Source organism: Salvelinus sp. IW2-2015, linkage group LG14, assembly GCF_002910315.2.
Source record: "Salvelinus sp. IW2-2015 linkage group LG14, ASM291031v2, whole genome shotgun sequence".
In the NCBI taxonomy this organism is placed as follows: Eukaryota; Metazoa; Chordata; class Actinopteri; order Salmoniformes; family Salmonidae; genus Salvelinus; species Salvelinus sp. IW2-2015.
This window is the reverse complement of record NC_036854.1, coordinates 39257345-39270663: the sequence shown is the minus strand read 5'-3', so window position 1 is coordinate 39270663 and position 13319 is coordinate 39257345. Positions and strand designations below refer to the sequence as shown.

At 44.1% G+C, this 13319-nt stretch overlaps 1 protein-coding gene across 1 annotated transcript in view; it reads right to left on the bottom strand.

The window, feature by feature from the left end:
• Positions 1-386: 386 nt before the first annotated feature.
• The window catches only part of cubn (cubilin (intrinsic factor-cobalamin receptor)), a 50816-nt gene continuing 37883 nt past the window's right edge, over positions 387-13319 (bottom strand). Inside the window, exons 50-66 of the mRNA XM_024000194.1 lie at positions 12652-12801; positions 12235-12356; positions 11588-11813; positions 11210-11397; positions 10743-10899; positions 10489-10638; positions 10057-10245; positions 7513-7639; positions 6742-6959; positions 5272-5477; positions 4968-5133; positions 3041-3249; positions 2556-2697; positions 2197-2378; positions 1748-1913; positions 1201-1436; positions 387-793 (exon numbers count right to left, since the gene is read on the bottom strand). Coding sequence (XP_023855962.1) covers positions 686-793; positions 1201-1436; positions 1748-1913; positions 2197-2378; positions 2556-2697; positions 3041-3249; positions 4968-5133; positions 5272-5477; positions 6742-6959; positions 7513-7639; positions 10057-10245; positions 10489-10638; positions 10743-10899; positions 11210-11397; positions 11588-11813; positions 12235-12356; positions 12652-12801 — 2942 coding nt within the window. The 3' untranslated portion in view covers positions 387-685. The remainder of the gene's footprint in view (positions 794-1200; positions 1437-1747; positions 1914-2196; positions 2379-2555; positions 2698-3040; positions 3250-4967; positions 5134-5271; positions 5478-6741; positions 6960-7512; positions 7640-10056; positions 10246-10488; positions 10639-10742; positions 10900-11209; positions 11398-11587; positions 11814-12234; positions 12357-12651; positions 12802-13319) is intronic.

Below are 13319 nucleotides of genomic sequence, written 5' to 3'. Positions count from 1 at the left end.
TAATATTTTGTACACTCAGTGTATGTAGCAACAACGGGCCATTGAAGAGTACAAAGACGCTACAGAATGCATATTCGGACTGTCACTGCATATTTATAGCTGAGGTTTTCATATCCTCATCTATGCTCCTAATGTCCCTAATGTTTTGTACACTCAGTGTATACCAACAACATCTTTTGATTAATAGATGCAAGTATTTTAAGAGAGATCCCTACCAATGAAAAAGGAGCTTGTTTCATGTTTTGCACGACTGTTGCTTCTCAATACATTCCACTAATAATATGTGTATGTGGAAGGTCAGTCTGGTCATAAAGTTGTCTCCTGATGTAATACATGCATTTACAATTCAATACAACTGCTGCCCTGTAAGATAGATACCCCCATAATACGTTTAAAACATAACTTTTATTAAAAGGTTGCTATGTCGGCTGGCACATCAAAGATCTTATATGAAAAAATACATTCATTTATTACCCAATTGCAACTCCATAAAATACATATTTGCCATTCTTTCGAAAATTATCTACAAACAGATGATTCAAACATTCTACGGTCCAATTTTAGAGCTTTTTCATTATTTACATTTAATTGGTCTGCTAAGATCTCATGGCAGATGTCCAGTTTCACTGGCATGATTAGAGAATCTGTAAACAAGCATGTGGTTAGTGTGTGAGTGTGTGTCTTATCAGCTGCTCCATGTAAGCCTGAACCCAGAAGGCAGGACAGAGTACTGGGCGTTGAACACGACGTAGACGTGGTGTGAGGATGCTGTGAACGGAGCGATATTCGTCTCCTGTGAACGACAAGAAAGAAGGGAGGGCTAGAGGAGAATAACGGGGTACCACATACATAACCCTTGCCCTTATATGACAACAATCATTCATTCTATGTTATAATCTGTATATTAACTGTATAATAAACGCTATTGATAAATTGTACAAATGCCACATAATCCAGATATGCTCTTTTGTTCCTCAATAAAATGTAAATTATTTTTGTTTGCCTGCTGAAAAGCAAAGAAAAAAAAGTGGTCTATTTTTTAGTGCGAATCACCGTTCATTTTCTGAACTTAATTGTTTATTGGTTCATCGCACCAAAACAAGACCATTTGAGGTTGAGTACGATGATACCTACATTCCCCACAATAAAATGGAAACAAATCAACAAAGTAAACTAAATATGAATTCCTATGTGACGTACCGCTCCACAGTAGGGGCCAATAGGAGGAGTGCTAGCATCTTTCCCGTCAAACAGCTTCAGGTAGTTGTTCTGGCAGTCTCCTGGGTCATCAATGCTGATCTGGGCGAAGGTGACAGTCACCACACGCCCATTAGGAGCCTTAATGCCCCACTCACAGTGGGTACCGTTGGCATAGGTGCCAGGGTAGTTAGGACTGGTCACAGAGCCGTGGTCTCCGTATAACCGCCCTCCACAACCTGGGGAGAAAACACACAGACACACASATGAAAATACACATACTGCACAGACACACACCTTCAATATAAAAGCAAGCAACTTCTCGGTTGATATCCCCTTATACAATTATGTACTACAGATACACTGTTAGAACCTTTTGGTCCTTTTTTAATAAACCAAACAGCTATTTTGTCATTCAAATGGATAGATCTTGACCATTGTCTCGGTTGCATCATACGGTAAACTACAGAAGGAGGAGATGGTTTAGGACTAGGAATGTGTCTCTCTTGTCTTTCAGGATGGGGACACCCTACAGGGTTCAATCACTCACCCTCTGGAGAAGAGGTCCAGGTGATCTCAAAGCCGTCCTTGGCACCAGAGAAGTCACTCTTGAAGCGCATGTAAAGCTGGTTGGTGCCCGGGAATATAGGATTGGGAAGTGTGGACCCGCAGTACTTTCCTAACAGTGGGGCAGATTCTGTACTGCCATTCCGGACCTGAGGAACAGGGACGAGACGTTGCCTTTTATAAACATACAACACCAAGGAATGACTGACTGGGATACACAGAATTCATAAAGCAGCTAAATAATATTTTATGTGTCATCCAAATGCCATTAAAATGTAACATTCCAAGATATGAAAATGAGCATAAAAAACAAACTTAGAACAGACTGTCAGGAGAGAATTTCAACCAGGCCCTTGTATGGTATWAAATGGCCATGCATCAAGTAAAGTGGCAGACTGAGCCAGGGTGTCCTCAGACTGTCTGTGTCCTCACCTCTAGGTAATCATAACTACAGGTGGAGTGGGACTCCAGGTTGAAGCTGTTGAAGAACAGAGAGATGGAGTTGTTCTGGGGGGCCATGAGGATGATGGTACAGTCGACATCGTGGGGGTACATGTTAGGCCAGTCGGGGCTCTTCAGGTAGCCGTAGGCCTGCTCATAGGTCCTGCTGCAACCTGGAGGAGCACACAGGACAGACGAATAATCAGACAAGGGAGAAAACACCAGACAAATACATTCAAGATAAAGACATGGGACAAACACAGATGTTTAAAATAAGTCACTAGTAAAAGGAGAATTGGGTAAGAGGGAGCCTCTCCCTCTTAACGGTTGGAAGTCTGCCATCACCATACCTGCCACCTGATAGGTCAGACTCATTCCGTTGCCGGTGATGAAGGCGTCAGACTTGAAGACGATGTGCATGGTCCTCCCGTAGCTGTAGAAGTCTGGGATGTGGTCCGCAGCACAGAACTTGTGTGCCTGTCCGTAGTCTCCCTGTGAAACACACAATACAGAAAGATTAAYGGCATTAGAGTAAGTCTTTTTTGGAGACTCACAGAGTAAGTGAAGACAMACTTTCTAAAATAATATTCCCAGTCCTGACATGACAGCTTCACAAGGAGGTGCAAGTATGCCTGTCAGTACAGTAACGGTTARGGCTATTGTCACAGTTACGGTTAACAGTTTAAAAGAGCTGACATCTAGAGTAGTAGTATCCTACAAATATAAGTATATAATACAACGTTTAATTTTAGGTGACTTTCAAGTGACCCAAGAACACTCTGTACAAATAAACACATAGAAAAGCAACAACAAAAAATTGGCTAGCCTGTCTCACCACAGGCCAGTCACTCATGTGCAGGAAGTTGGTGTTACAGCTCTGGCTGGGCTGCAGGTTGAACTGCTGTACGGCTACTTTAACGCTCTCCTGAGGAGGGGCGTCCAGGACCCAGCGACACGAGATGAACGGGGGATAGGCGTTGGGGTACATAGGAGATGTTATGGTCTGGACCGCATTTGTAGCATTCAGAGTGCCTCCACAGAGTCCTGGATAACGCACACACACACACACACACACACACACACACACGTCTTTTGAATCGCAATACCCACACGCCAATTAATATACAGTACCAGTTAAATGTTTGGACACACCTACTCATTCAAGGGTTTTTCTTTATTTTTACTAATTTCTACATTGTAGAATAATAGTGAAGACATCAGCACTATGAAATAACACATATGGAATCATGTAGTAACCAAAACAAGTGTTAAACAAATCAAAATATATTTTAGATCCTTCAAAGTATCGACCCTTTGCCTTGATGAAAGCTTTGTACACTTTTGGCATTCTCTCAACCAGCTTCATGAGGAATGCTTTTCCAACAGTCTTGAAGGAGTTCCCACATATGCTGAGCACTTGTTGGCTGCTTTTCCTTCACTCTGCGGTCCAACTCATCCAAAACCATCTCAATTGGGTTGAGGTTGGTGATTGTGGAGGCCAGGTCATCTGATGCAGCACTCCATCACTCTCCTCCTTGGTCAAATAGCCCTTACACAGSCTGGAGGTGTGTTTTGGGTCATTGTCCTGTTGAAAAACAAATGATAGTCCCACTAAGCGCAAACCAGAAGGGATGGCGTAGCGCTGCAGAATGCTGTGGTAGCCATGCTGMTTAAGTGTGCCTTGAATTCTAAATAAATCACAGTGTCACCAGCAAAGCACCCCGACACCATCACATCTCCATGCTTCACGGTGGGAACCACACATGCAGAGATCATCRGTTWACCTACTCTGCATCTCACAAAGACACAGCGATTGGAACCAAAAATCWKAAATTTGGACACATCAGACCAAAGGACAGATTTCCACCGTGATTGGCCCAAGCAACTCTCTTCTTCTTWTTGGTGWRCTTTAGTAGTGGTTTCTTTGCAGCAATTCAACAATGAAGGCCAGATTCACGCAGTCTCCTCTGAACAGTTGATGTTGAGATGTGTCTGTTACTTGAATTCCGTGAAGCATTTATTTGGGTTGCAATCTGAGGTGCAGTTAACTCTAATGAACTTATCCTCTGCAGCAGAGGTAACTCTGGGTCTTCCTTTCCTGTGGCGATCCTCATGAGAGACAGTTTCAWCATAGTGCTTGATGGTTTTTGTGACTGCACTTGAAGAAACTTTCAAAGTTCTTGAAATTTCCAGACTGACTGATCTTCATGTCTTAAAGTAATGATGGACTGTTGTTTCTCTTTGCTTATTTGAGCTGTTCTTGCCATAATAGGGACTTGGTCTTTTACCAAATAGGGCTATCTTCTGTATACCACCCCTACCTTGTCACAACACAACTGATTGGCTCAAACGCATTAAGGAAGGAAGGAAATTCCACAAATGAACTTTTAACAAGGAATATCTGTTAATTGAAATGCATTCCACCTCATGAAGCTGGTTGAGAGTTTTCAAAGAGTGTGAAAAGCTGTCATGAAGGCAAAGGGTGAATACTTGGAAGAATTTAACACGTTTTTGGTTACGACATGATTCCATATGTGATATTTCATAGTTTTGATGTCTTCACTATTATTCTAAATTGTAGAAAATAGTAACAAATAAAGAAAAACCCTGGAATGAGTAGGTTTGTCCAAACTTTTGACTGGTACTGTAAATATGTGTTCAATGTTTGTATTWATAATAGTGTGATGGATTAGCCAATGAGTGCAGGGCAGGTGAACTTTAATAGAAAGAAATGGAGGGAATAGATCATAAGGGTGTCTTACTGTCCTGTGCCCTGTAGGTGGCGTTGAAGCCCCTGTAGCTGACAGAGCTGTCAGTGACGAAGTGTACAGTCAGGAAGTTACTAACAGACACAAAGGGTCCTGGGATTACATCACGTCCACAGTACGTCCCCACCAGAGGGAAGTTCATATTGTCTCCGTCAAAGATCTGATAGTGAAGGGTAGAAGGCGGCGCACACGAAAGAAAGAAAAAAGAGCAGATTAATGAGTGAAAGAACGAACAAACGAGAGAGCAAATAAACGAATGAGTGAACAAATGAATGGAAGGAATGCTAGATCTCCTAACCTTGACGTAGTCGTAATGGCAGGTAGATGTAGAAGCTCCCTCCAGTTCAAACGAGGAGAAGGTGAGGTTAATGACTTTGTTGATGGGCATGGTGATAGTCCACAGGCAGTCCATATTGTACTCATAGTTCCCATCACCGTTAGAGTCCGGAGAGCCAAACATGCCTATAGGTGTAGAGAGATAACCCCCACAACCTTGTGCCGGGCCTGGAGAGAGAGACAGGGGAGGAAGAGAAAAGTGGAAGAGGGTAGAGGAAGACATGAGTTATGATATACCGTGGGCTTTGGGAGTTCTCATGCAGGCTTCCATAAGTGAACAGCAGATAGCTCTAAATATCCATGAATTCTCAAAGAAGATTGCATGGCTGTTATTACACATGTATAGGCCTACATGATCAAACAAGGGTGGTACACATTCAAAACAGTACTTGTTGAGTATCCACCCATCAAGTGATATTTAATATCACATCAAGATATCACATGTCCCCATATACTCAGTTGTCCCTCCTGCTGTTGCTGCGCTGTATGCATCAAAACTAACTGAGGGACTGGATGTCTGAGCTCTGAGGGGGTACGCTGTGAACAGTGAACATAACGTGTTAAAACCTATAGAACTCCCAACATTCCCAGAGACAGAGGAGTGTTTGTGTGCGCCGTCATAAATCTTCCCCCTCTGCCCAGTCTGTTCTGCTGCTCACATCCCTCGGAGGGCCTTCTGCTCCATGGGAAACAGGGGCAACCACAGCTGGAGATTGATTTAAGTGTAACACAGAGTGGGGTGATTCACCATGGCTCTCTTCTATGACAATGATGGAATCTTGGATTCTTTCTCAGCCCTCTCTATACTTTATAGAGCCTTTTGTATCTACAGTAGACTATCAAACACAAATCAACCCTCTCTATACTTTACAGAGACATTTGAATCTAGACTATCAAACACTAATCAACTAGATTAAATGCATTAAAATAAATGGCAAAAGAGATTTWAAAAAAACATTCTCACATTCACGCCCTGTATTCACTAGCTTGATGCATGCATAATGCCTCTCTCTCTCTCTCTCTTTTGTCCTGGTCTGAGTACACTAATATGGCTGGCTGGCCCCCTGCCCATCGGATGGACAAAAGGCTGTTTATGCGCAGCGGGGCAGTCATTGGGAATGTACAGCCCCCCCACACCCCACATAAGGATTTAAGACATGTGGGTTAATATTGGAGAGAGTAGAACAACAATCCTGGCCTCTCACTTCTCTAGAGTGAGTGTAAAACAAACTATGTTAACTTAACGTCGACAGTAGCTTGAGGCCTGAATAAGTATAGGACAATGTAAGATATGTAACCATCTTTTATATAGATACAGTCCGTTGTTTTCAAATAGCCCATATAGTGTCTGGGACACTTAGATAAGAAAAATGTAACACCATCCACTGTTTTTTAATAGACCAATAGAGAAGCCAGGTGTAAGATGACCTACCCAGAGTCTCAATGTAGGTGGCCCGCCAGCCAATCCCAGACACGGATGAGTCGGTCGTGAAGGCGATAAACATCTGATTGGTTGTGGACTGGAGGTTGGGCGGGAGTTCCGTGCCACAGAACTGCCCCATTATAGGAGCCATGGCGTTGGGCCCGTCGTACACGATCACATAGTCATAGCGACAGGACGACGACGCCTCCAGATGGAAGGTGTTCCACCTGATTGGTGGATGGAGAGGCAGAGGGTTATGGGACATCTGAGGAGATGTGGGTGTCACTTAAAGCCTGACATGACTATCTGGAAAAGGTGTCAACCTGTTCATGTGGGTTTGTTTAAGCACTGTCAAGCACAGACAGTCCCTTAGGAGGAAAGTAATTGTTTTGAGTTAGGAGGTGCCTGGTCCATAGAGGAAATCTTTCCTCATACACCGGGACACACACACACACTCTCTCTCTCTATCTCTCTCTCTCTCTCTCTCTGTGTGGGGGTTATGGTGTGACACAAAGGCATTAACACCTGCAGGTGGAAACGGGGGACATGAGACAGTCTGTTCTCAGAATCAGAATGATCGTACTACACTACAGACATGAGGTACTTATTGTTAGCTCAGAATGCAGTCTGTATGTGCTTTAGACTAAGTCAACACTTCAACTTAAGCCTTGCATTTGCTCCCTGTTCTTATTTTTAATGATGATGGATCGTGTTGGTTTTCTGATCATTATTAGACCTTCTCTGGGTTAGTAGACAAAGCAGCATGTCCCTTGGACTCACTTGAGGTTGATGATCTTGTTTTCAGTGACCACGATGTGGTAGGTACAGTTCATGTTGTGGTGGTAGTTATCGATGCCAGCCGGGCTGCTGACRGTACCAGAAGTGCTGTTGAACACACCTCCACATGCTAACAGTAAAAAACACTGATTAACACCATTCTGACCATACCAGAAACACAAATCCCTTTATTAGTCTCCTTCCTCCCCCTTTTTTCTTCTACTTGATTTAAATATACTTGAATGAATCCTACTTAATTTAATTGTGTTTATTTTCAGACTGTATTTTGTTTTGTGTCTTGGCTCTGAGAGAAGAGCTGTTTTCATTATGAAGCATACAAAAAATAAAGAAATAAGGCTTTTTGTTTTTGACTACTCTGAGCTTTCAATGTGCAGCCAGTCACGCTTACCCTGCCACTCTAGACATGAATCATCTAAAAGGCTTGATGGAGAGTGGTGTCTCCCCCATTATAGAGGCTATAATGGCTGCCCTGTCTGAAGTGTGTGGGTGCCCGTCTGAGTCATTTAGCTACTGATGATAATACATATTTACTGTTCTGTCTGACAGGCTYCATGTCTGAATATTACAGAGGTCAGAGTTAAATCCTTATGAATTGAAGGCTGTGTGTGTGCGTGCATGCTTTCAGAAAAGTATTCATACCCCTTGACTTATTCCACATTTTGCTGTGTTACAGCCTGAATTCAAAATAGATAACAAAAAAAGAATTGCACCCATTTACCACAATACCCTGTAATGACAAAGTCAAAACATGTTTTTAGAAATGTTATACAATTTGTTGAAAATTAAAGTAGATTTAAGTCAAAACTGTAAATCAGCCACTCGGGAACATTCACGGTCTTCTTGGTAAGCAACTGCAGCGCAGATTTGCCCTTGTGTTTTAGGTTATTGTCCTGCTGAAAGGTGAACCCATCTCTCAGTGTCTGGGGGAAAGCAGACTGAACCAGATTTTCRTCTAGGATTTTGCCTGCGCTCAGCTCCATTACATAATTTTTTTTATCCTGAAAAACTCCCGTCCTTAATGTTTACAAGCACACCCGTAACATAATGTAGCCATCACCATGCTTGAAAATATGTAGAGTGCTACTCAGTAATGTGTTGTATTGGATTTGCCCCAAAACATAACACATGTATTCAGGATAAAAAGTTAATTGTCTCCCCACATTATTTGCCATATTACTTTAGCGCCTTGTTGCAAACAAGATGCATGTTTTGGAATATAAAAAAAAAAAATCAATTAGGTTAGTACTGTGGAGTAACTACAATTTTGTTGAGCCATCCTCAGTTTTATCCTATTATTAACTGTTTTAAAGTCGCAATTGGCCTCATGGTGAAATCCCTGAGCGGTTTCCTTCCTCTCCGGCAACTGAGTTAGGAAGGACGGCTGTATCTTTGTAGTGACTGGATGTATTGATACACCATCCAAAAGAGAAATTCATAAGTGCACCCTGCTCAAAGGGATAGTCAATGTCTGCCTTTCATTTCATTTTATCCATCTACCAATAGGTGCCCTTCTTTGTGGTTGAATCAGTGTTTAAAATTCACTGCTCGACTGATGGACCTTACAGATAATTGTATGTGTGGGGTACAGAGATTTTTAAAAATCATGTTAAACACTATTATTGCACACTGAGTGAGTCCATGCTACTTATTATGTGACTTGTTAAACTAGGGGACTTATTTAGGCTTGCCATAACAAAGAGGTTGAATCCTTATTGACTCAAGACATTTCAGCTTACATTATTTTATTAATTTGTAAAAAAACAAAAAAAAGATTTAAAAAACAAAATAATTCTGCTTTGACATTATGGGGTATTATTGTGTGTAGGCTAGTGACCAAAAAAATGCAATTTAATCCATTTTAAAGTCAGACTGTAACACAACAACATTTGGAAAAAGTAAAATGGGTGTGAATACTTTCTGAAGCTGTAGTATGTGTGTGTGTGTGTGTGGGTTTATTGTGTGTATGTGTTGTCCCTGGCCTGGTATCCATCTGCTGTGGCCTTGTATCCAGAGCCCTCTCTCCTCACAAATCCCCTCTAATTGTTAGAAAGCGCAGCCTCTCTCCATTCCTCACATTCTCCACTGGGCTGAATGGAGCYCCAGAACAACGGCAGCATTCCCCTCTTAATGGTAAACAACCCCAGAACTATGAGGCCCAAAGCCCAAAACTCTGAGCCCAGAGGCTCAGACAGATCCAGTCAGGGCCAGAACGCACTAATACTCAATATGGTAATAGCTCCCCCTTGCCTTTTGTAGGCTAGGTGGACGTTTCACCACATTTGCTAACACAAATAAAATCTTCTCAGATCTTTTCAAGTGCATACAGCAAATGTGTCAAACTCCAGTCCTCTGAAGGTAGTTGGGAACTCTCCTCACCTTGTTGTCTAGGTCTAAATTGGAAATGAAAGGAAATAACAAAAACCAGCAGAGGCACGGCCAGGAATTGAGTTGGACACCTCTGGTAGATGGCTTAGGGTCCAAGGGTTGATTTAGAATTGGGCCTCAGACTTGAAGCATGATACTCACGTATAGCTCTGTACTCAGCCAGGAAGCCGTTGTCGTTGATGATGGAGTCGGAGTAGAAGTTGACCAGCATGGGTCCCAGGGTGCTGAAGGGCCCAGGGATGGAGCTGCCACACACTGTGGCCATAGGGGTCCCCGTAGGGTGGGTACCACCGTACACCTTCACCCCATCAAACATACACGTGGAGTGGGCTAGGACAGGACACAAAGGACACAGGCTAGGACAACATGGGGGGAAAATAACTGTAAAAATAATCATAGTATCATGAATGTGATTTGAAGGTAGAATAAGCGACACACATTTCGGAAGCAGCATATCGGGCTGACTTTCTCAACAGCAAAGAGCAAGAGACAAATCTCTTGTGCAGTTGTTGTTACACAGCTATCATGTTGCAGGAGAGCCAAGATGACCATTTAGATGGTCCTTCTTCTTACCTTCTACCTGGAAGGTGCGGAACTCCAGGATGACAACAGTCTGGGGTCCAAAGTCTATGAGGTAACTACAGTCGGAGAATAAGGGGTAGTCGGCTGGGTAGTTGGGCGACACCACCCGGCCGGTGGGGGCAGTGAAGTTAGCCCCACACCCTGAGAGAAGACGCCAACAGAGAGAACTTTATAGTAGTTAAAATACACTGATATATTACGACTGTAAATGTGTACCTAACAGACACTAGTAGTACTCTACTCACGTGTGATGTAGTTGGCTGAGAAGCCTCTTCCTGGAGTCCCAGTGGACTGGAACCTAGTGGTGATGGTGTTGTAGGGAGCGATGATGGGGGCTGGGGCAGTGGTACCACAACCTGTAGCTAGCAGTCCATCAGCGGTCTCACTATCACCTGACCACACCTACAGGTAATACCACAGAGATAGTAACAAGCAGACGTTATGTTCAGTATGTACTGTACAGTAGGGAGTGATGATGTCGACTGGATCAGTGCTGTCACACCCTGCAGCTAGCAGACCACAGAACCAGTGGCGTACCACACACCCCTGCACAGAACCAGTATACAAAATAATTCCCACTCCTTGGGTTCAATATTTTAGTCATATGATGTCAGCGGAGCGTCAACCTTGCAATACCAAAGGCTATTTTAATAGAGGGCGCAATCTTATCAAGCAAGTGTAGGAGATAGGAGGTTCAATAGTGTGTGTTCACCTTGATGTAGCTGCTCTGACACTGCCCGTTGGCATCAGGGATCTGGAAGTCAGAGTTGAAGTTCATCTCCAGGTGGCTACCCTCGGAGGCGATGATGGTCCAGGAACACTCGATGTTGGCAGGGAAGTTCTGGGGGTAGTTGGGAGACTTGATGACGCCAGTGTCAGCGTGTATCACTCCTCCACAGCCTGTAGGGATACAACAGTACATCATGTTTTCACAACATATCACACAACTATCACAGAACAATCCCAAGACCAGGGCTGGAGTGAATTCCATATAAATTCAGTTAATCCAGAAAGTAAGTAAGTCCAATTTCCATCCTTGCTTAACCCTGGCCAAGACGACATCCTGGTCACTCATCGGCCCATAGCCTACCTGAGGAGTCAGTTGACCAGGTGGCCACAAACCCTCCTCTGGACACTGAGTGATCGGCCAGGAAAACCACCACCAGCTTGTTGGACCCTGATTGGATGGTTCCTGGGGAGGTGGTTCCACAGTACTGGCCAATCACAGGAGACCCTGGGGAGCCCCCGTTGAAGATGGTGACAGAGTCCCAGCCACAGGTATTGTGAGGCTCCAGGTTGAAGTAGCTGAAGGTGAGCTGAGGGGGACAACAGGGGGTAAATGGAGGGGTGGTTTGAATGTTTTTTAAGGTAAATCTGTATGGTATGTGATGGCTGTTTGTGTTGCACAAGTTGAGTTTATATTATACCATCCAATTTATAGCACCAGCTCTGCATAAATACCATACACTACATCAATGTTACTATTAATGTCACTATTACCTAAGAAATTGACCATCCAGGTAAACAAATATAACAATCACACCATCTACCAGAAGACATTAGAGAAACGCATCACAAATCCTCTTCACTTCCCAATATGGCTAGCTAGCTAGTTCACATGCTGATTGATATTGGTCTTACAGTGTTAGCTATGTAGCTAAATTTAGCTACCAAACCACACACACAAGATTTAACCCAGCTCCAGGACGTGCTGCTGAGGGATTCTCTACTACTCACAGTGATGGTGTGGCCCTCAGGGGCCTCCAGTAACCAAGCACAGCGACTGGGGCTGGGGTAGAGGTTAGGGTAGGCAGGGCTGGAGATTACGCCTCCCTGTCCGGTCTGCCAACCACCACATTCTATAGGGAGGTAAGGAGACAGAGGTAGAGGTTAGGAGCTAGACACAATGGCTGAGTAAAAAGGTAAATGTTTGGGAAGGCAGGATTATACCTCCCCAGTCTACCAACCACCCCGCTATATAGGGAGATGGAGAGGTTATGAAGATTGTAATGCTACATTTCATATCTTGATGCCTTAGTGGAGCATTGATCTGTGTCTGATATCCCTGCGAATAAAACTAGTGGTGCTTGGACCACATGATGTTGAGTTTAGAGACATTGAGGAACTGTACGTGAGAGATGGGGCTAAGCTCACCGGAGAATAAGTACTTGGCCTTGAAGCCCAGGTCTCCTATAGCTTGGTTGGTCTGGAAGTGGACCCAGAGTTCAGGGGTGGACACCACCAGGGGAATCATAGGAGTGGTCTGGCCACAGAACTGGGCCAGCAGCTCCCCGCTAGAGTCACCTAGGAAAGGAAGATGCACAACATCCACACAGTTACACAGCCGGTTTCTGGGGATCAGTTACAGAAAGGTTAGGCACATAATCACTTGTCTTTATCACTTCGGGGAAATTTCCCAGACACAGATTACGATTAGTCCTGGAATAAAAAGCAAGCTCACTGCATCGCAGTGCTAGAGGAGTTACTACAGACCCGGATTCATTCCCGGGCTGTGCCACAACCGGCCGTGGCCGGGAGTCCCATAGGACGGCACACAATTGGCCCAGCGTCATCCGGGTCAGGGGAGGGTTTGGCAGGTGGGGCTTTACTTGGCTCATCGCGCTCTAGCGACTCCTTGTGGCGGGTCGGGTGCCTGCAGGCTGACCCCGGTCGCCAGTTGAACGGTGTTTCCTCCTACACATTGGTGCGGCTGGCTTCTAGGTTAAGCTGGTGGGTGTTAAGGAGTGCAGTTAGGTGGGTCATGTTTTGGAGGACGCATGACTCCACCTTCGCCTCTACCGAGCCCGTTGGGGAGTTGCAGC